This window comes from Andrena cerasifolii, chromosome 4, assembly GCF_050908995.1.
Source record: "Andrena cerasifolii isolate SP2316 chromosome 4, iyAndCera1_principal, whole genome shotgun sequence".
NCBI lineage: Eukaryota > Metazoa > Arthropoda > Insecta > Hymenoptera > Andrenidae > Andrena > Andrena cerasifolii.
Window position 1 is genome coordinate 5688299 of NC_135121.1, and position 21761 is coordinate 5710059.

Sequence of the window (21761 nt, forward strand, 5' to 3'; positions counted from 1 at the left end):
AAGAGAAATAAACTCCTTTGTTACATTTTTTCCACTTTTTTCCTCACTTCTTCAGTGTTTTGAGCTGTAATTTAATTACATTGCATTTCAATTACATTGTAATTCAATTACACGCACAGTTACAGTAATTAGGAATTTAATTAATTGAACAGTTTGAATTGTGTAATTGACTTACAACGTAATTGAATTACTATGTAATTGAAGTACAACGTAATTGAATTACTATGTAATTGAAATACAATGTAATTAAATTGCGTATTTAAATTACATTGTAATTCAATTAGCACAACTGCGGGTAAAGGTTTCGAACAGAAACAAATTATTATGAGTGCTGAATGTGGTATTACTCATAAATTTATAATATACAAAGAGAAATAAACTCCCTTGTTACATTGTTTCCACTTTTTTTCTCACTTCAGAGTGTTGAACTGTAATTGAATTTTATTGTAATTCAATTACACGCACAATTACATTAATTAGGAATTGAATTAATTGAAAAGCGTGAATTGCGTAATTAACTTACAACGTAATTGAATTACTATGTAATTGAAGTACAATGTAATTGAATTACAGTGTAATTCAATTAGCACAACTGTGCCCCTTGTCCTCCCCCGTCCCCCGTTGCGCCACTGGGATGAAAACTACTTGCTGAACGAAGAGGATTTTTAAAATGACTAGTTAACTCAGAAATACTAGAAATAGTAGAATAATTGTAAATTCGGGTGTCCGCACCGTACATGAATACCACTGTCGCTACCACTGAACGCTGTTGTGGGCCGCAACCTTACGCAATACGTACGTCCATCCTAGGCAATCGAAATAAGCGGTGGAATGAATAATTGTAGAGGAAGACAGACACGGTGGATAAAGCTGAGGACTTCTCGCACGAGTGCATTCTAAGCTTGCACAGGCCCCGCATTATGCAACGGGGATACGATACATTTGCAGGGTACGTTATTGCGTCATCGTCGAAAGTTGTCAAACTCGTTGAACCGCTAAAATCAAACGGATTTAAATGCCGAACAAATCGGCGTTAATACGACCCAGTCGGCTTTCTTAAACGCAGCACCGATTGCAATCGAACCCGGCACGTGGGCGAAAAAGCGTCCGATTTACTTCTGACTGAGAATGAATGCGCGGAATGGGATTCCCTCGAGTGTAAAGCTCCCATTTCGAGGGAATGGAATTCGAATGTCCATGGGGTATGGCCTTGATTAAAGCCACGTTTTCACGTATGCGAATTAAGGGGACCGTTGGGTCTAGAGCCCCCAAAAATAGGTGATCTTTAGGAATTAATTAAAGGAAAACTACTGTATATAATTTAATGGGACTTTTTGCATTGTATTAAGGATGTCTTAGGTTATGGAAATATATTTTTTGTTTTGTAATTAATCTTTGCAGACGGCACTGGGGAGTCGTTAAAGTCAAGGCGTCAAAAAATTCATCCAAATCAGTGGGATCTGTATCTCAAAAAGTTATTATCCGATTCGACTGAAACTTTTTTATGTTGAAGAATATACTTCTGGCTAGGATGGAAACCAGGAAAAAATACAAAATTACATGTTTTAAGAAAAAAGATATTTGAAGTTTGAAATAACCCTAAAAACATAGCAAAATTTAGGAATTTTTTTTTAAGAACCCAGCATTTCGATTCACCTGAAATTTGGACCACGTTTTCATGCATCCTCGAAGAAGTTGCAGATTTTTTTTCATTCATTTTTAATAATAAATATAGGGGGTATGCGTCACGGCGAGCGAAACTCGTCGTCCGCTGGTGTGCGTGATATTTTCCTTCTAGGCAGTCTGAAACGGAAAAATGAAACAGCGTTTTACATTGTACATATGCAGTTGACGAACCATAATACTTACCGCTAAATTCTGTACTCCTTTCGTTACTTAAGCAAAATTGCATAGCAAAAAATAAAGATTCAGACCTTCCAGTTCGAAAACTCTCCACGCTGCTCAATAATTTTTTTTTCTTTTTCGAATTTACGAATCACGAACTCTTCCGCTTTTGCGAGGTTTAATGACACCAGTATTTAATATTATGTGAAACTTTAGTGCGTCTGACAAGGAGAGTATTTTAGGTGTCCGCCTCCGATCATTTTGATTTTTGGATATGTTATAGAGGACCGAAAAATAAGAAATACGTGTTTTTTTATTTTCCCCTGTTTTCATATTTGGGGCGTGAAAACAGCATCCAAAATTAGGGTTGAAAAATCATTTTTGTGGATTTTTGAAAATCTAGCAAGTCAGTCATATTTAGCATTCAAAGACACAAAATTCGTCCATTGGCACTATTCCCCTATCTCTAATAGTTCTCGAGATATCCCACAAAAATGATTTTTCAACCCTTAACTTTGAACGCAGTTTTCACCGCCCAAATATGAGAACAGGGAAAAATAAAAAAACACGTATTTCTTATTTTTCGGTCCTCTATAACATATCCAAAAATCAAAACGATCGGAGGCGGACACCTAAAATACTCTCCTCGTGAGAGGCATACCGAGACTGCAGCGAGTTGAGACACTTAGAATCCACGTTTCGCGTCGCATGTGTGGGAAAGCTGCTTTGGAAAGAGCACTTTTACAATGACGTTGTCGAAGGAACGTCACAAAAAGCAAAGTAGATTAGCCAACATGGAAAAAGTGCATAGAGAGAAATAATAAAAATTGTTTACGACTGCAGGCAGAAATCATCGTCCGATCGAAGCTGAAATCATAGCCCGAACGGACACGACGTTGTTAATAATTCAGTGTAGTAATGAAATCGTAATTTATCAGGCTCTTAAATGCATAAATAGACCATTTCTGTTGCAATATATCCAATCACGTTAGCGTCAAGTTTTACTAACACAGAGGCAGGAGAAATGCTTTGTAAAAAGACACAGGTATGTGCAGGGCATAGTCTGCTGAACACAAATGTTCAGACTTGTTTCTCCTGGAAACGAGGCTTCGTTATAAACAGAGGTTATTCCAGCTTTTCGGCGTATTTTTCAGAATGCATTATTTCCCTTTGTATTGCACCACGAATTATGCTTCGTCCCGTATATTTCAGGGAATAAAGCGCGTTTGCCTTTTTGTTTCGTTGCGAACGAGACTTGAATCGTGGGAAGTTGTAGTTAAAATACAATGGGAGGGTCTTCATCGGATTTAGTCATTGCTTGGAATTTTGATAAATTAATTATTTGTGTAAAGAATCGAGAGGAAGGTGTCTTACTTTCATCCCCTGTTCGAAAAGTTGAGATAATTTGAATTAATTTAATTTTACGGGTGACGGGTAAAGGGAGTCCATCGAAGAGAATTTGTTTAACAGATAAAGAATAACAGTTTTTTTATTTAAGGTTTTCAGGGGGTAGAAAAAGAATCGATTCTTTGGGAATTTATTTCAGAAAGTACATGCATAGTTTGGGGTAATAGTTTTTGTATTCAGAGGAGGGACATTTTAACAGGTTATTGTATTATGTTTTGGTATAAAATTATTTAGTTATTGCATAATTACAACTGATTTCCCGAAAGCGGTTTTTGGAAACACGTTTTGCGGTGACCAACATTATTCGGAACTGGGTTGTCTGACATAAAAAAGGAAGGTGATTTAGTTAGTACAATAGTTTATCTAGGCTTTAATCGTTGCGTTTTATAAAATATTAATGTGGGGCAAAATTGCAGATGTTTAAAGTGAGATGATCGACTTTCGTAGAAAAAAAACACTTATTTTTTGTTAGAGTTTGCAGGTCGGAAAGGAAGATAATGCGCGGTTAGTTTTGAAAGATATAATTAACTGTTAGAAAGTACAATTTGGAAAACGTTACGACGTACAACCCGCGCGTGTCGCTAGGTAGGGACGAGTACAGAGAGGGGATCCACAGGTCGCCGTCTGGAGGGAGTCCCAGGGCATCAAGGCAGCGTTTTCACGACTGCCTGGTGCGTCCGCAATGTATGTTGCTCTATCTCCAACATTTTTCATCCATAAAATAAAAACTGTGCATTGGAAAAACAAATGCTCCGATTAAAGACTAGGTTTGGATGTCTAGAAGAAACCTAAAAAGTTTCAGAAAGATTGGTGAAGCGGTTTTGAAAAAATCGTGGTCACCGGTCTAAAAACAGCTTCCGGCAAATCAGTTGTAATTTTGCAATAACTAAATATTTTTATACCGAAACGTAATATAATAACCTGTTAAAGTGTCCCTCGTATGAATACAAAAACCATTGCTTAAAAATATGCATGTACTTTCTCAAATAAATTCCCAAAGAATCGATTCTTTTTCTACCCCCTGACGGGGTAGGTAACCCCTTCAGCAATATTCGGAAATTTATTGCGAAGAAAAGAAAAGAATTCTATTTATTAAACTACATTTCTACAGTAAGTGATAAGTCTAAAAGTAATAAAATTAATGTTTTTGGAATGCTGTTAAAAGCAGCCTTGATGATATGTTTGAAAATTGATGCTGGGGCATGTGATTTCAGCTGGCAGACTTATCTGAATCAACAAACTAAACCAGCGCTGTCCAAGGTCGCTCCCGCGGGAGCTTGGGGTTCTCCCACTCTCGTCCGCGTTGTCAGGGATACCGCGCGTCTCCTTGACAACGGAAGGCACGCTGCGCGAGAGAAAGATTGGAAGGGGAAGCAGGCGCGTGAGGGGCCCCTACGTTGGACAGCGCTGGAATAAACGGATTCTTGATTGGGATGACTGTCGCTATAGTACGAACTAGAATTAATGATTTATCCTTAAAATTAACAATATGGAGGACAAAATAGCAAAAAAGTGGAGAACATTTATTTGCATTTTTGTCCACCATCTTGTTACTTTTGAACATAAATCATTAATTCTAGTTCGGACCAAAGCGACAGTCGTACTGATCAAGAATCCATTTGGATTTTTTGTTTCGGATAAGTCTACAGCTGGAATCGCCTGCGAGGCATCACTGTTCAAACATGTCGTGCAGACTTCTTTTAAAAGCATTTTAAAAACATCAATTTTATTACCTTTGTATTTTTTACTTACTGTAATAAATAGAAGAATGTTTTCTACCATTACCATGTTTCTTTTCTTCGCAATAAATTTGCGTGAAGCGCTTAATTTATCGGCGCGCAAACCGGAATGACCCGTTAAGGAATCTTGTATCTGCACTTTTGAATGTAACTTTCATTTTGATCTTTTTAAATTATTATGTCTCCCTCTCGTTTCTTTGAATGTTTTCGAAACTTGAAGTAACTTGCATATCATGCAAGCAACAACTTTAGATGCATATCATAATCTCTACATCAGAGTTTCCCAACCTTTTTTGAGATGTCACCTCTTTTTATAATATTAAATTTAATAAGGTAAAGAGAACGCATTAAAAATAGGGGTTTCGGACTATAATTCTAACTCAATAATATCTGATTATCTTAATACACAAATTAAATATACTTGATGATATAGTAGTATAGTAAAGAGAGTTCTAACCCAAATTTGAGTTTTGCGTTCAATACACTTTCAGAGTGGTACGATAGACGTTCAAGACACGTTAAGAGTTGTACGATAGACGTTCAATACACGTTAAGAGTGGTACGATAGACGTCCAATACACGTTCAGAGTGATGCGATAGACGTTCAATACACGTTCAGAGTGGTACGATAGATGTTCAATACACGTTCAGAGTGGTGCGATCGACGTTCAATACACGTCAAGAGTGGTACGATAGACGTTCAATACGCGTTCAGAGTGGTACGATAGACGTTCAATATACGTTCAGAGTGGTACGATAGACGTTCAATACACGTCCAGAGTGGTACTGACGCTATAGGTGTATTGAACGTCTATCGTACCACTCTGAACGTCTATCGTACCACTCTGAACGTTTATCGTTCCACTCTGAACGTCTATCGTACCAGTCTGAACGTCTATCGTACAACTCTGAACGTCTATCGTACCACTCTGAACGTTTATCGTTCCACTCTGAACGTCTATCGTACCAGTCTGAACGTTTATCGTTCCACTCTGAACGTCTATCGTACCACTCTGAACGTCAATCGTATCAATATGAACGTCTATCGTACCACTATGAACGTCTACAGTACCACTATGAACGTCTACAGTACCACTCTGAACGTCTATCGTACCACTCTGAACGTCTATCGTACCACTATGAACGTCTACAGTACCACTCTGAACGTCTACAGTACCACTCTGAACGTCTATCGTTCCACTCTGAACGTTTATCGTTCCACTCTGAACGTCTATCGTACCACTCTGAACGTCAATCATATCACTATGAACGTCTATCGCACCACTCTAAACGTCTGTCGCACCACTCTGAACGTCTATCGTACCACTCTGAACGTCTATCGTACCATTCTGAACGTGTATCGAATGTATATCGTACCACTCTGAACGTGTATAGAACGCAAAACTCAAATTTGGGTTCAAACTCTCTTTACTATACTACTAGATATTTAATATATTTAATTACCTTATTTAGTGTGATGTTTGTGTTTGCATCTGGCTAACTAGCCTTTTCTTTTTTCATTTATGAAAAATCAGTGTTACGTCATTAATAGAATATTCCAACGTGACCATATTAAAAGCAATAAGTGCTTTGAATCGCCAACTAAAAATAACCGTGGCGACCCCCTCGAGGGTGGCGACTCGCAGGTTGGGAACCACTGCTGTATATAGTATAAAATAAAGTCCCGGTAGGCGTCTGTCTGTTTGTTAGGGCCAATTTCGAGAACCACTGAACGGTTTGTGATGCGGTTTTCACTGCTTTGTAGAGCATTTCTCGAGGAAGGTTTAGGTGTATGGAGCATTAACCTGTGGCAAAAAGAAGCCGAGCAGTGGCGATTTTAGTGAAGCATTCCTCGAGAATGCTCTATGGGCTGATGGGGGCCGCACCGCAGTCCGTCCAGTGCACAGTGGTTCTCGGGATTAGCCCGAACAAACAGACATACGTCTGCCTGGGACTTTATTTTATACTTAATATTATTTAGAGAAAATATATAAGTAAGTGGTAATGAAGTATAGGTATGTAAGTAAGCACTGTGTAATAATTAATCAAGGCGCCAATTTTAAGATATAAATGCCGATGTTGTAGATACATATAAAAAGCCCGAGCAACGCCGGGAACTTTATGCTAGTGTTACTAATAAAAGAATGGCTTTCTCTTTTAGTATTAAAGCGTGTAGGTATAGAAAACTAAGGCTTGAAATAATTCCATTAATTATAAATATATACTTATCGAATGTAATTGACTGAATAAATTTCGTTTTCAGTTATTTATAATAAATTATAGTGACCGCTTTATTTAAATAATTCAAACGAAGTCTTCATTATATCTTCGTTAGTATGCCTTGATTTCACTTAAATTGTCGTAAGAGCAAGTCAATTATTTTAACCATTCCATGTCTTCTAAATAGTAATAATCTTTAGTTAATAATCAGTTAATAGTTGTCGAAGTAAAAAATAATTGACAATCGTATAATAAACAAGTTATATTAAGAATGTAACAAAAAGTTCAGATGACACATTGTGAAAATATTTCGAGCATTAAACAACCAGTTCCTCGGATATAATTAATTACGTTCGTTAAATTTCTTGTTAATTTCTTGTTATACCCCCATTGTTACCAAACGTGCAGCACAAGTATTATTTCTACACACATATTTCGATACTGAAAGGGAAAGGAAACGATTTCTCTATCGATAACATTCTACGATATCGTACACCCAAATTGGTAGTTTGCACAATTTACACTGGCCAACAAAATTTAACTTTTTTCTGTTCTGTAACATTCAATAGCCGTTTCTTATAGAGTTTGGTACGCTGAAAACAAATCCGCAAACCGTTTATCGCTATCACCCTCAGTTTTCGAGAAATTCCATTTTGAAAAAAAAAAAATAATAAATGCAAATTTTCAACTTTGAATATCTTTTGTGTTCAAACAATAATAATTATTCGGTTGCATCGTCTCTCACGTTATTCTATGAACAACGATCAAAGGGAAAAGTACTCCCGAAATGCACTCATTTCTGAAGATATTTTTCAATTAATTTCCAAAACTAAGGGTCTAGGAGAAATTTTAACTACTCCACGCGATGCAGCAGAAAATTTCCTTTCGGAAACCACCAACAGAAGTGGTAAGACACGTTTTGTTTTCAATACAGAAGCGAAATAGTTTGGCAAAACGTGCGGCGTCGACAGTGGTAGTCACGCGCGTTAAGCGATTGCGTGAGCGGCAGTGCATCGCGCGCCGCCGTTGACTACCACTGTCAACGGCGCACGTTTCACCAAACTATTTCGCTTCTGTATTGAAAACAAAATGCGTCTCACCACTTCTGTTGATGGTTTCCGAAGGAAAAATGTCCGCTGCATCGCGTGGAATAGTCAGATTTTCTCCTAGACCCTTAGTTTTGGAAATTAATTGAAAAATATCTTCAAAAATGGGTGCATTTCGGGTGTCCTTTTCCCTTTGATCGATGTTTATACATATTTAAATGTTCATAGTGCAATAATAACTTATATCGTTGTATTCGAGAGGGTTCATAGAATAATTTGACGCAACAAGCAACCGAATAACTATTACCGTTTCGACACAAAAAATGTTCAAAGTTGAAAATTTGCATTTTTTTTTCAAAATCGAATTTCTCAAAAACTGAGAGTGATGGCGACAAACGGTTTGCGGATTCGTTTTCAGCGCACACAAATCTATAGGAAACGGCTATTGAGGCTTACAGACCAAAATGGCTGTTGGACAGTGTTATTCGAAATTTAATCAATTTTGTCCTAGAGTGAATTTAAAAAATTTATCGAATTAAAGGAACGTAACTATTATCTGCCAAATAAATTCGGTGGGATTAAATCCATTTATTCGTGAACAATCCAGTGTGTCTTCGCACAATCTTTTTTTTTGCCATTCCTAATTACATTTTAAATACGAGTCCTGTCTATCTCTGAGAGTCTGCATTGCAGTTTACACAGTGAAATATTGCTGGTTAATCTGCTCGCAACGCTACTAATTATGACGTCGCTTTACTCGTGAATCCCACGTAACGCGTTTGAAGCGTAATATACCGGGTGTTTCGTAATAGGTGGTACAGCCGAAAGGGTAGTGATCCCAAGTGAAGGAGTAACTAGAAAATGTGAAATGCAATTTGTTCACAAGGAGCCTTCAAGGAATTTGGCTTTAAAAACTTCAGTACGCATGTACCTGACTAAAAGTGAGCAGAATTTATTAAAAAATATGGTACAACTGAAGAAGAAAGAAATCCAAATTATAGAATAACTGTTCTTCGAATGGAGCTTTGTTTTCGAAAAAAAAATTGATTTAAAGATGAAACCGATTATTATCGCTAAATCAAGTACACGCCTACTCGACGAATTTACAACATCGATTTTCTCGAAAACGTACCTCCAATCCAAGAAAAGTTATTTTAGAATTTTTACTTGTTCCTACGCCGGAATTCATTTTATACGACAGTGATTCCCAACTCGTGTGTCGCGAAGTGTTTTCTGTGGGATCGCCACGGTTTTGGGATTCTTTTTTTTAATATTATTAGATTTATGGTATTTAATATTATTAGATTTATGTTATTTAATATTATTAGATTTGTGTTATTTAATATTATTAGATTTGTGTTATTTAATATTATTAGATTTATGTTATTTAATATTATTAGATTTGTGTTATTTAATATTATTAGATTTATGTTATTTAATATTATTAGATTTATGTTACTTAATGTTATTAGATGTATGTTATTTAATGCTATTAGATTTGTGTTATTTAATATTATTAGATTTATGTTATTTAATATTATTAGATTTATGTTATTTAATATTATTAGATGTATATTATTTAATATTATTAGATTTGTGTTATTTAATATTATTAGATTTGTGTTATTTAATATTATTAGAATTATGTTATTTAATATTATTAGATTTATGTTATTTAATATTATTTGATTTGTGTTATTTAATATTATTAGATTATGTTATTTAATATTATTAGATTTGTTATTTAATGTTATTTAATATTATTTAATACTATTTAAAATTATCTAATACTATTTAAAATTATCTAATACTATTTAAAATTATCTAATATTATTTAATATTACTTAATATTATTTAATATTTCTTAATATTATTTAATATTACTTAATATTATTTAATATTACTTAATATTATTTAATATTATCTAATATTATTTAATATTATTTAAAAGTATTAAGAATTATATTCTTAATCAATTTTCTTGAAAAGGAAGCTATGCTAAATCGTACAGATAAGGATCCACCTCACCGATATTCAACAATTTCTTAATATTTTGTCCGAATCCTGATTCTGAGAAATTTTTTCGTATACGTATATCATCTCCTCGGCTTTAGTTTTCGAGATATTTTTCCTACTTCTCCCTCTTTGTTTCCATACAAAATTACTATTCCTTCTTTCGAATCGCGCATTACGAAGCACCTTGTATAAATCATAGTGCTACAACCTACAACTATGCGAACCCGGGAACGTACCTATGATAACGGAAGAAGAAACCGGATTGTCAATAAAATTGTTGTAACGTGTAAAATACAATCCAAGGCCGCGAGAAGTCTCAGGTGTTCAAGGTCTGTTTGGGTAGTTTCCTCGCCGGCGAATGCGACCATGGTATTTGCATTATAGTTACATTCCTATTCGCTGCGTTGCAAAATTGTTCTGAAGCAATTCCAAGTGAGCAGCGTTACCATTTATCATTACAGGTGTTTTCATTAACAAATAGGCATCGCAGTAGCCGTGCAGATGGCGTTTAAACGCGGATCGTTAAAATTTATAAATAAATTATTTCTCTCAGTTTGCAGAACCGTACGCAACTTTCTCTTAATCGCAACATTTTGCGTCGCGACAAGCTAATAAATGAAACGAAACATACGCTCGTATATATTACATAAATATTCGAACATTTTACGAAATGAAAATTCTTTTCGCGCTCAATACCGGGAACAATTTTCATATTTCACAGGGCACCGTTCCTGTCTGGTTTCCTTTTCTTAAATGCTTGTCACTAATGCGACATTTATCTACGATTTGATTTGAAACTTGTTTTGAAGTAAGATATTACATTAAAGAGAAAGTTGCGCCGGATTTTACAAGCTTAGTTTCTTGATAGCGTATCCTTTCAAATGGTAAGTGGTAAGAATTCGTAGTGATCTATTTTCGCGAATTACATGACTGTAACAAATGATTTTATTTGCGGCATTATTACGCGCTAATTATAATCAGAAGATTGAAAATGAAAATTTATTATAATTGGTATTTGGAAAGTGGAGGAGGTAAATGTTATTTGGAGAAAAATTCGAAAAATTTAAAAATTTCGTCAGGCACATTTGTTGGCGATTCAATTCTCTTTAATTTGATCTAATTTTCGACCAAATCGGACCTTCGCAACGCGAGATATTCGCAATAAGTGGGACCACCTTTTGTCAGCCAGGTAAAAAGTTCACCAGTCGATATCTCGAAAACGTATCGATAGAAATTTTTTTGGACCGTATTTTCGAAATCAGCGGGCCATTTTATATAAGAAAACAAAATAGTGGCATCTGCTGCGTAAACAATTTTTTTTTTATTTTGCAAACTAGTGTAATTATTGCTTAAACTAATTGAAAGATCATTTGTTCGAGTGGCTTTTAATGATCAGAGAGATATATAATATAAAATTCTGAAGAACAATGCATGTTACCGAATATGTGGAAAGTGCAGCTCCTCGGTAAACAATATTAATTATAAATATTAATTTTAATTTTCAATTTAATAACTGTGTGTTATACGTCCGAAAATAAATATTTGAAAAAAGAAGAAAAGTTGAAGGGGCCCCAGAAAAATTTATTGTACATTAAATGATTATACCCAACGGTCCCATATAGTGTAAAAAGAATAAGATTCACATTGTGAATTTTTACATTTTTAAAAGAAAAAGGGACCTGCAGACATGAATATTTTTTCATTTTTTTTACAGTTGTGTTTGGTCAATCAAAAGACAACTATCCCACACCCAGGCCAACTGAAAATTCAAATTTAAATTTTCGCGTATATAGTATTGCTCCGCCTTTTACTGCATTCGTAATACTCATACAATCATGTTCTAATCGTCTCTTTCTAGAAACGCGAATTTTGACACACAGAAATTTGTACTTCAAAATATAGTTTTGGATGAAAGCTATTTTTTTTAAAATAAATTCACCAAATTTTAAAATTCAATTATTAAGATCTAAAAATTTACAGGAATAATGGCAAGAACATATCCTGGGGTGCGATACATCGCATGTGACCACGAAGGGTTAATCAAAATTTGAGGAAGTTAACTCATGTTGATCTTGAGAAGTCTTTCTCTTATAGTGGATGCTGTGTATAGACCTGCTGCAACACGAGTATCGTCATAAGATACATTATGCGCAATAATAATTGCGTCTTGTCATCAATGCTGAATCGCATCTCGAGTAGAAACGTGAAAGACGCTTGTATTCTTGATGAACAGGAATTCGTCCTAATTCGCCCAATTTTCGAACCTCTTTGTTTCCCGCCTACGGTCATTCCGACGACAAATATGTCTTAATTAAGTAACTGGAGCGTCGCGGAGACCTTCCTCCCAGACTACCAGCAGCCTCTCCTCTGAAATAAACGCTTGAATTTATTTTACCGTCACTCGCAAGTGACTGTTTAATAGTGTTTTATCGTACTTCGTGAGCGTACTCTAACCAATGTACCTTTAAGTACAGAATTTTCTTGGCCATCGTAAACGATACTCGAAAAGTGGCGACTAAAATAGCAGATTTTTCGAAAAGCTTCATTCTTTGGTGAATTATTACGCGTTACGTAAGTCCTCTATAAGGTTATACGACTTTAAAATAACGTATTATTAGTACAAAAAAAAAAGTACATTATAAACCATTATAACACGGGAGCCAAAAGTCCTTATTTTATAATAAAATGTTTATGAAAGGTCTGGGTTAGCTCTGGGTTAGCTCTGGGTTAGCTCTGAGTTAGCTCTGGGTTAACTCTGGGTTAATTCTGAGTTAGCTCTGGGTTAGCTCTGGGTTAGTCCTGAGTTAGCTCTGGGTTAGTTCGGAGTTAGCTCTGGGTTAGTTCTGAGTTAGCTCTGGATTAACTCTGGGTTAGCTCTGGGTTAGGCAAAAACAAAATAGTACATAATATACCATTACAACACGGGAGCCAAATGTCCTTATTTTATAATAAAATGTTTATGAAAGGTCTGGGTTAGCTCTGGGTTAGCTCTGAGTTAGCTCTGGGTTAACTCTGGGTTAATTCTGAGTTAGCTCTGGGTTAGCTCTGGGTTAGTCCTGAGTTAGCTCTGGGTTAGTTCGGAGTTAGCTCTGGGTTAGTTCTGAGTTAGCTCTGGATTAACTCTGGGTTAGCTCTGGGTTAGGCAAAAACAAAATAGTACATAATATACCATTACAACACGGGAGCCAAATGTCCTTATTTTATAATAAAATGTTTATGAAAGGTCTGGGTTAGCTCTGGGTTAGCTCTGAGTTAGCTCTGGGTTAGCTCTGAGTTAACTCTGGGTTAACTCTGGGTTAGTTCTGAGTTAGCTCTGGGTTAGTTTTGAGTTAGCTCTGGGTTAGCTCTGGGTTAGCTCTGGGTTATCTCTGGGTTAGCTCTGGGTTAGGCAAGAACAAAATAGTACATAATATACCATTTACAACACGGGAGCCAAAATTCCTTATTTTATAATAAAATGTTTATAAAAGGCCTGGGTTAGCTCTGGGTTAGCTCTAGGTTAGCTCTGGGTTTGCTCTGGGTTAGCTCTGGGTTAGGCAAAAACAAAATAGTACATAATATACCATTACAACACATGAGCCAAAACTCCTTATTTTATAATAAAATTTCTATGAAAGGTAATCGAATATTTCGGTTACAGAGGCTCGAAGATCATTGTCAAAGTTTGTCTAATGTGTTTTCTCATATTATAAACAGATTCAGCGATTGAACGAGCGATCACTCGCTTGTAAACTGTTATTAAGGTGAATCACGTCCCGCTACTGTCTGTTACTTAACCACGCTTAAAGAACATTCGTTTTCTTTAGTTACAGATACTACTCAAGCGGACGGAGCCAAAATGGGCTGCGCTTCACAGTGTGCCAAGTATTTTCTCTGTTTCTTCAATTTCGTTTTCTTCGTGAGTATGCGCTTTCGTACGTTAATCGTCAATGCGTTTCACCGTGCACGGGTGCTGGCATCCTTCTTTCTATTTAAAACAGCGGTACTTAATTGTAATCGACACACAGTGGGTCGAAGTATATGGGCGGCCGGGACAAAACTCATAACTTCTGAATTAATCAGTTTTCGACCCAAGTACCCTAATACTTTTTTAAAGAGGATACAAAGTTGCATGGATTGTTGAAAAAAATAAAATAAAATTACATTTAAAAAATTAAAGCGACCTTAATTTTTTATTAAATAAAAAGGTTTTTGTCAATTTTTTCGGCTACAGTTTGTTGTCACGTGATTACTGACTAACTTTTGTTTGAAAAATAACGATTGTTTAGACTTTAGAGCATATGGATTTTCGGGACAAAGGTTAAAAAATCAACACTTATTCGAAATTTTTTTTTAAATATATTTTCTAAATCCATTATAAATGCACCACGAGGAAAGGCGAATGTTTAGATTAACATAAGTGTCTTATACCTTCGCGGGACGCACGAGAGGAGAAAATTGAGGAAATTGACGTTAATATAAAGTTTAATGATCCCTAAATTGATATACAAAAAATCACGGAGTTATTTTTTAGTATTTTTTTTAAAAGTCCCATCGAAGTTGATAAACACTTAACATAAAGAATTAGTACAAATTGTTAGTATTGTAAAAAACTGGCTCGACAGTTTTGAAGGTATGACAGTATTAAACAGAACTTATAAAAACCAAATGAAAAGCATAAACATTCAGCCAGTGAAATTTGTAATGATTTTCTAATATCACTATTGACAACAAATTAGTCAATTCAGCAGAAGTTATGGGTAACATTGAAACCTACGTTCCTTTATTAACATTTTAACACTTCGGATTCTTGACTTTTGTCCATATACGCGTAACACTGTGCGACATCGCGAAACGTAAGAAGATCGTATAATAACAATTAGCATAGAAAGCAGAATAATTCGATTAACGATAACGCGAGGATCACGTTGCTCTATACCGTTGTCGATTAACCAAGAAGCACCGATTGCATAGTTGTAGGTTCTTCTGAATTAGAAATTAGGGCCTATGCGCTTTTTTAATTTATAACTGTTACTAATTTTCTATCTCTCAGTTGTATGCATTTACTATTTTTTTTCTTGAATTTCTTTTCTCTTAGAATATGAAACATATAAGTGAAACGATTTTTAACGTTGTTGGGTTAATGCAACATTTGTTATTCTAATCTTATACAAATAAACGTATGCTTTAGATAATTAATTACTTATTCGTCAGGGAACATAATTGAAGAGTCCTTGTAGAAAGCAATAAAAGTAAGTGGCGAAATTAAAATTTCTCTTCTTTTTTATTGAAAAATTTTCTACGCGCCAATACTATAGTATAGAATTTTAGTGCAATTTCCCTTTGTAAATAAGTTACAAATAGTGCTAAAAAAAATGGTACCGTAAGGGCCAATTAGCTAGGGACAAACAGGATTGGCACTTACAGTGCTTGCAAATTTAAATGAATGGCATATTTAGGTTTCTGTTTAATTATAGTCGAATTAACGAAAGAAGGCACCTTGGGACCGGGGCCAGAGTTTGCGACGTTGCCGCTACTCCAGGCTCGCGATTGATGCTTCCCCCACGCGGCTCCCTACGCCTTGGCCAATGACTTTCGACTACTTAGCTGCGGGCCTAGAGTAATCGTTGTCTTTGTCAGGTGCATATTGCTATCCTCTTTCATAGGGCGAACCAACGTCCTTCCCATAGAGATTTGACAGAGTGTCGAATCTTATTGTTTATTGCGACACGCGCACTACAGATTCTTATTCTATTTAGCGTCATTCCACAGCAAATCGATCACGTTTTGCACTGGATGTCAGGGAATTTGTTCAAACTGAAATATTATATAGGAATGGATTATATAGTCATCACTTTGCTGGTTTTGAATTTGTTCAATTTTTGCCTATTTTCATGAAACCGAGCTGTACTTGTGAATTTTTATCTCGGAAACTCTTTATCCTATTGAATTCATTCTTTTTTCATTTTAATCTAGAAAGTCCGGGCTATTCTAATACTCTTTTTTATATTGAAAAAATAATTTTGTAATTTTGAAAATTAAAACCAAAGTTTTATTTTGTAAATTTCACGTACGAAATATTCTGCTTTCGAGAATGGAACTTTGAAAATTAACGTCGGCATGAGATGCTATTAACCGATGAAGAATTTCATTAACTCTGTATTTTGTAACCAAGCTCAAAGCCTGTTAAACGATGACTCGAACCTTTCCATAATTTCTCGTGATTCACAAAATACATATTGTAATTCTGATTAAAGTCTCTAAAAATGTGATCGATTTGGCGTGGGGCGACTTGTAGATGTAGGAATCTGTTTTATCGAGCGAGTGAGAGAGACACAGTTGCGCTTGAAGAAACAACGTGGCAACGTCGCACGAAGTGCGGAGCAGGCATTGGGTCTCGCTCGAGCCACGCGCGCCGGCCTATAGGCTCCGCCCAGATGCCTTCTTTCGTTAATCAGACTATAGGAGGTTCTCGAAGAAGTTCTCTGCAAATACAATTTTTTTTCATGAATTTGGACTAGTCTTTTCTCCCTCCTGGAGAAAGTTGATTTTTGGCACTTACAGGGTTTTCTACAAGGACTCTTCAATTCTATTCAGTACTTTCTTTTCATTAATCTGCAAATGGCACAGATAAGTCGTTCTTTCTCCAGTCGACATTTCCATTTCTTACTCCAGCCTGTTACAATTCAATTCTTCTTCGGATCGGAACGTGAATCGTGGATGGCCCCACATTCTGGCTTCTCCTAAATTTTCTCTTTTACCTAAAAGGATAATGGAAGAATTATCGAAATTATATAATATTCTCGCCGGAATGAAACTCAAAATATAAGAATTTAATTTCTCATTAGTAACTAATTTATCATAGCACACGCGTTGGCTTTTACTGGATTCGAGGAATATCTGTTCGAGGAATTCTATCAATTCCGTCTAACCATTACTGTAACCGTTTAAAAGGGATTATTATAAAATTGCTTTGATTCTAGTACTTTGCAGCCGTCGCACAGTGGTTCGAGAATTCTACATGCTTGCTGGACAAAATTATTTTTTCGCGGTATTGGGTTTATATGGGGTTGAAATTGTATCACAGTTTATTATTTCACCAAAAATATCAATAAAATAAAAATGTGACTAAGTCAATAAAGGAAAAAGGACAAAACGACAGTACATATTGTACTTGAACTATATATTTAACATATTGTACTATAATTATCAGTTATAACATTATGATTATTCCTGTAATTTCTGAGTTTCCTATAGAATTTTTAAAAAAATTTCGAGCCACAGTTGACTCGCCTAACATAAAATGGCTATTAAAACAGTATTTGCAAAACTATATTTTGTGAATTATTTTCGAGTACGACGCTCGGCAGGAGAGATGGCACAGTTGTTATATTTCAGACTCTATGCGTATTATAGATTAACTATAACTATAAGTGTGCCTTATAACTATTAATTTCTTGTTAATTACATTATAGAGTCTGAAATATAACAACAGTGCTATCTCTTCGGCCGAGCGTCGCACTCGAAAAAAATTCACAAAATATAGTTTTGCAAATTTTTGCAGATCGATCGTGTGATTAAAAAAAACTAGAAAGTCTATACTTTCCGTACATTCAACCCTTGCTGCGTGGAACGACGTGGAACATATAGTAAAACACTGTTTTAATAGCCATTTTATTAGGTGAGTCAACCGTGGCTCGAAATTTTTTTAAAACTCCACAGAAAACTCAGAAATTACAGGAATAAACATAATGTTGCAACGGATAATTATAGTTAAAGTACAATACTGTCGTTTTGTTATTTTTCCTTTATTGAATTAGTCATATTTTTATTTTATTGATATTTTTAGTGAAATAATAAACTGTGGTACGAATCAGGTTTGTTTCTAACAATTTCAACCCCATGTAAACCCACTACCGCGAAGAAATAATTTTGTCCAGCTAGCATGTAGTATGCTCGAACCACTGTGCGTCGTCGAGAGATGTCATAGTGTTCAAAATAATTTACACTGAAGATGCCTTACCGTGGCGAACATTAAGTAAAATTAATCAAACTCGAAGGGCCCCAAATTAGGTGCCATTTGAAGGTTAATGGTAAATTAACATAGCTTGCATTGCGATATTGCAGAGAATCGTGTGTTCGGTACTAATACGTAGGATGCTAACTGTAGTAGAACCATACCTATCTGAATTCCCTATAACCGAATATTTATTTAATTCATGGTTGGAGTATCCGAACGCGTTTCAGTGCAACATTCCAAGCATAGAGCTGCTTTGATGGTAGAAATAAAATATGGAATAATCATTGGAGTAGAAAATGACGAAAGAGCCCCGCAAAAAAATTTTCTTAATTCTCGCTTGAAGGGGTCAGTCCACTGTGACGGTTTGAAAAATTAAGCTAATTTTAAAGATTTTTTCTCCGTAGATACGACGTATAATGCAATAAATATTTTTGGTATTTTTTAAGCTACTCTTATTTCTTTATTTCTTTATTTCTTTATTTCTTTATTTCTTTATTTCTTTATTTCTTTATTTCTTTATTTCTTTATTTCTTTATTTCTTTATTTCTTTATTTCTTTATTTCTTTATTTCTTTATTTCTTTATTTCTTTATTTCTTTATTTCTTTATTTCTTTATTTCTTTATTTCTTTATTTCTTTATTTCTTTATTTCTTTATTTCTTTATTTCTTTATTTCTTTATTTCTTTATTTCTTTATTTCTTTATTTCTTTATTTCTTTATTTCTTTATTTCTTTATTTCTTTATTTCTTTATTTCTTTATTTCTTTATTTCTTTATTTCTTTATTTCTTTATTTCTTTATTTCTTTATTTCTTTATTTCTTTATTTCTTTATTTCTTTATTTCTTTATTTCTTTATTTCTTTATTTCTTTATTTCTTTATTTCTTTATTTCTTTATTTCTTTATTTCTTTATTTCTTTATTTCTTTATTTCTTTATTTCTTTATTTCTTTATTTCTTTATTTCTTTATTTCTTTATTTCTTTATTTCTTTATTTCTTTATTTCTTTATTTCTTTATTTCTTTATTTCTTTATTTCTTTATTTCTTTATTTCTTTATTTCTTTATTTCTTTATTTCTTTATTTCTTTATTTCTTTATTTCTTTATTTCTTTATTTCTTTATTTCTTTATTTCTTTATTTCTTTATTTCTTTATTTCTTTATTTCTTTATTTCTTTATTTCTTTATTTCTTTATTTCTTTATTTCTTTATTTCTTTATTTCTTAAGTGTATTAATAAATAGACAAAACATTATTTACGTTGGACATTCCGTTTACTAAAAAATAAATCCTAAAAAATTACAATTTTTCACGACTTCACAGTGGACTGACCCCTTAAAACGCGCACGATATTCGGCACACTAGATGAATTGTAAAACTGAAATTGTGGATTGAAAGAGAGTATTAAATTTGTATGTAGTTTCTGGCTTCTAAATGCAATTATTACGTAATGCGTTCTTTGCATTAGAATCAATTAGTTCAGGTAGTTAAGGTTCTACTGTATCGCTTTTTATAAAACTATATATACAGTTTGCTTACGCAAACACTTCATAAAAAAACAATTAAGGGACCGATTAATAAGACCGAGGAGTTGAATTTGTTTCCAGGTAGCCGGGGGAGCTGCGTTGGCCGTTGGAATCTGGCTGTTTGCCGACAGCACCTCCTTTGCTGATCTCATAGGCAAGCTCGACCAGTCGGATATTTTGGTAAATTTTAAAAACTCTGTCCTCGAAACGAATTTGCACCTACGTTAACGATTTGGATGAAAATTTAATGAGAGATGCAGAAAAACATTCCCTACGATATGACGCCAGCAGATTTTCCAGATAAATTCTTTTAAAAAAGATAAAAAATATTTTTCATACAAGAAATCGATAAAATCGTATTTTTCAACATAAAAATTGTATTATTTTTTTTTCGAAAATCTGCTCCCGACACATCGTAGGGAATGGTTTTCTGCATCTCCCATTAAATTTTCATCCAAATCGTTGGAGCGGTTTTCGAGATTTTATGTTCACCATCAAACGGTGCACCGAGTACACGCCTTTACGTTTTTACTCACAACTTTTGTGTACACAGAGATATTTAGACTTTTCTTTTTTAGTGTTAAAGCTCATGGAATAACGATTAAAACTAGAAAAAAACTTTCTCTCTACTGTTATTTATCACTTTACAATTTGCGCTGGAAAAAAGGCCTTTTTATTGGGCTATCGAGGGTAACTTACCCCCTTAAAGGGTTTAGCCGGGTGATCATAGAGAAACTGGCCTCAGCACCAATTTTAGTATTTATGTAGACTGAATAATGCGCTTTGCCTAAAAAAAACAGTGAAGAGAAAAATTTAAGATCTCTGCCCCCTCTCGTTAGGGTGATATGATGGGGCTTGCAACCCTAATACAGCTTTTTTTTCTCAATGCACGTAGAAAAAATGTTCAATTTCTCTGTTGAACCCAAGACTTCCCGAGTTATGTATTGGGATAAATTTTCGAAAAGGGTATCTCATTCCCAGTTTTTAAGGGTTTATATCACCCTAGAGCAGGGCCTGATTTAGGGGGTGCGAGCCTTGTTATTCAGCAAATGCCTACAAAAAATTTCACTCACTGTTAAAAATTATATTCTAAAATAATCATTTATAATTAAATATAAAGGGCGGCAAAAATTAGTTTTGCCTTCAGGTTTTTGCAATTTCAGAAAATTTTGAGACTTAGTGTACTATGAAGGTCTTCACTCGGACAGTAATTTCTCAAAGCAGTAAGGCGCGCTTTTTAGCCAAATTCGAGAAAATCAACTTTGAAAAAATCTGAGGCCCCTTATATACAGGGTGTTCCTCCACTTATGGCCAATACTCTAGGGGCTGATTTAACAGGCAAAAATAAGACGAAAATCAAGAGTGGCGAAATTTCGGTAAAGGCTTCGTTTTCGAAAAAATTGACTTTGAATTTCACCTAAACGGGCGTGCATCGTTGGCGCTAGGGGCCCGCTTGAAAGGCCCGCGCCTACGATGCGCGCGCATTAAGTGAAATTCAAAGTGAATTTTCTCGAAAACGAAGCCTTTACCACAATTTCGTCACTTATGATTTTCGTCTTATTTTTGCCTGTATAATCATCCTCTAGAATTTTTCAAAGTCGATTTTTTCAAATCATCCCCTAGAATTTTGCAAAGTCCATTTTCTCGAATTTGGCTAAAAATCACGCCTTACTGCTTTGAGAAATTAATGTCCGAGTGAGGACCTTCAAGTACACTAAGTCTCAAAATTTTCTGAAATTGTCTAACCTGAAGGTGGTCCCCTTGTTAGATCGGGCCCCGGGCCCTAGAGACATGGATATTGGAAGATGAAAAAAAAATACGTGGCTCACGAATCTCACCTTTTCTATCCTTTATATTTTATTTCCCACTTTCTAACGACTTAGTCTCGCATGTAGGATGAGTGACACAATCCTCAGAGTCTCGATGATTAGAAGGGAAAATCGTCTATTAGATAAAGTAGGTTATTTC

The 21761-nt window shown here is 34.8% G+C and overlaps 1 protein-coding gene across 3 annotated transcripts in view; it reads left to right on the forward strand.

Annotated features, from left to right (window-relative positions):
• Positions 1 to 21761, forward strand: part of Tsp66e (Tetraspanin 66E) — a 55929-nt gene that overhangs the window by 20195 nt on the left and 13973 nt on the right. For all 3 annotated transcript variants that reach the window (XM_076809890.1, XM_076809891.1, XM_076809892.1), the window contains exons 2-3: positions 14080 to 14171; positions 19875 to 19973. In XM_076809890.1, the coding sequence (XP_076666005.1) occupies positions 14112 to 14171; positions 19875 to 19973 (159 nt within the window). In that variant the 5' untranslated portion in view covers positions 14080 to 14111. The remainder of the gene's footprint in view (positions 1 to 14079; positions 14172 to 19874; positions 19974 to 21761) is intronic.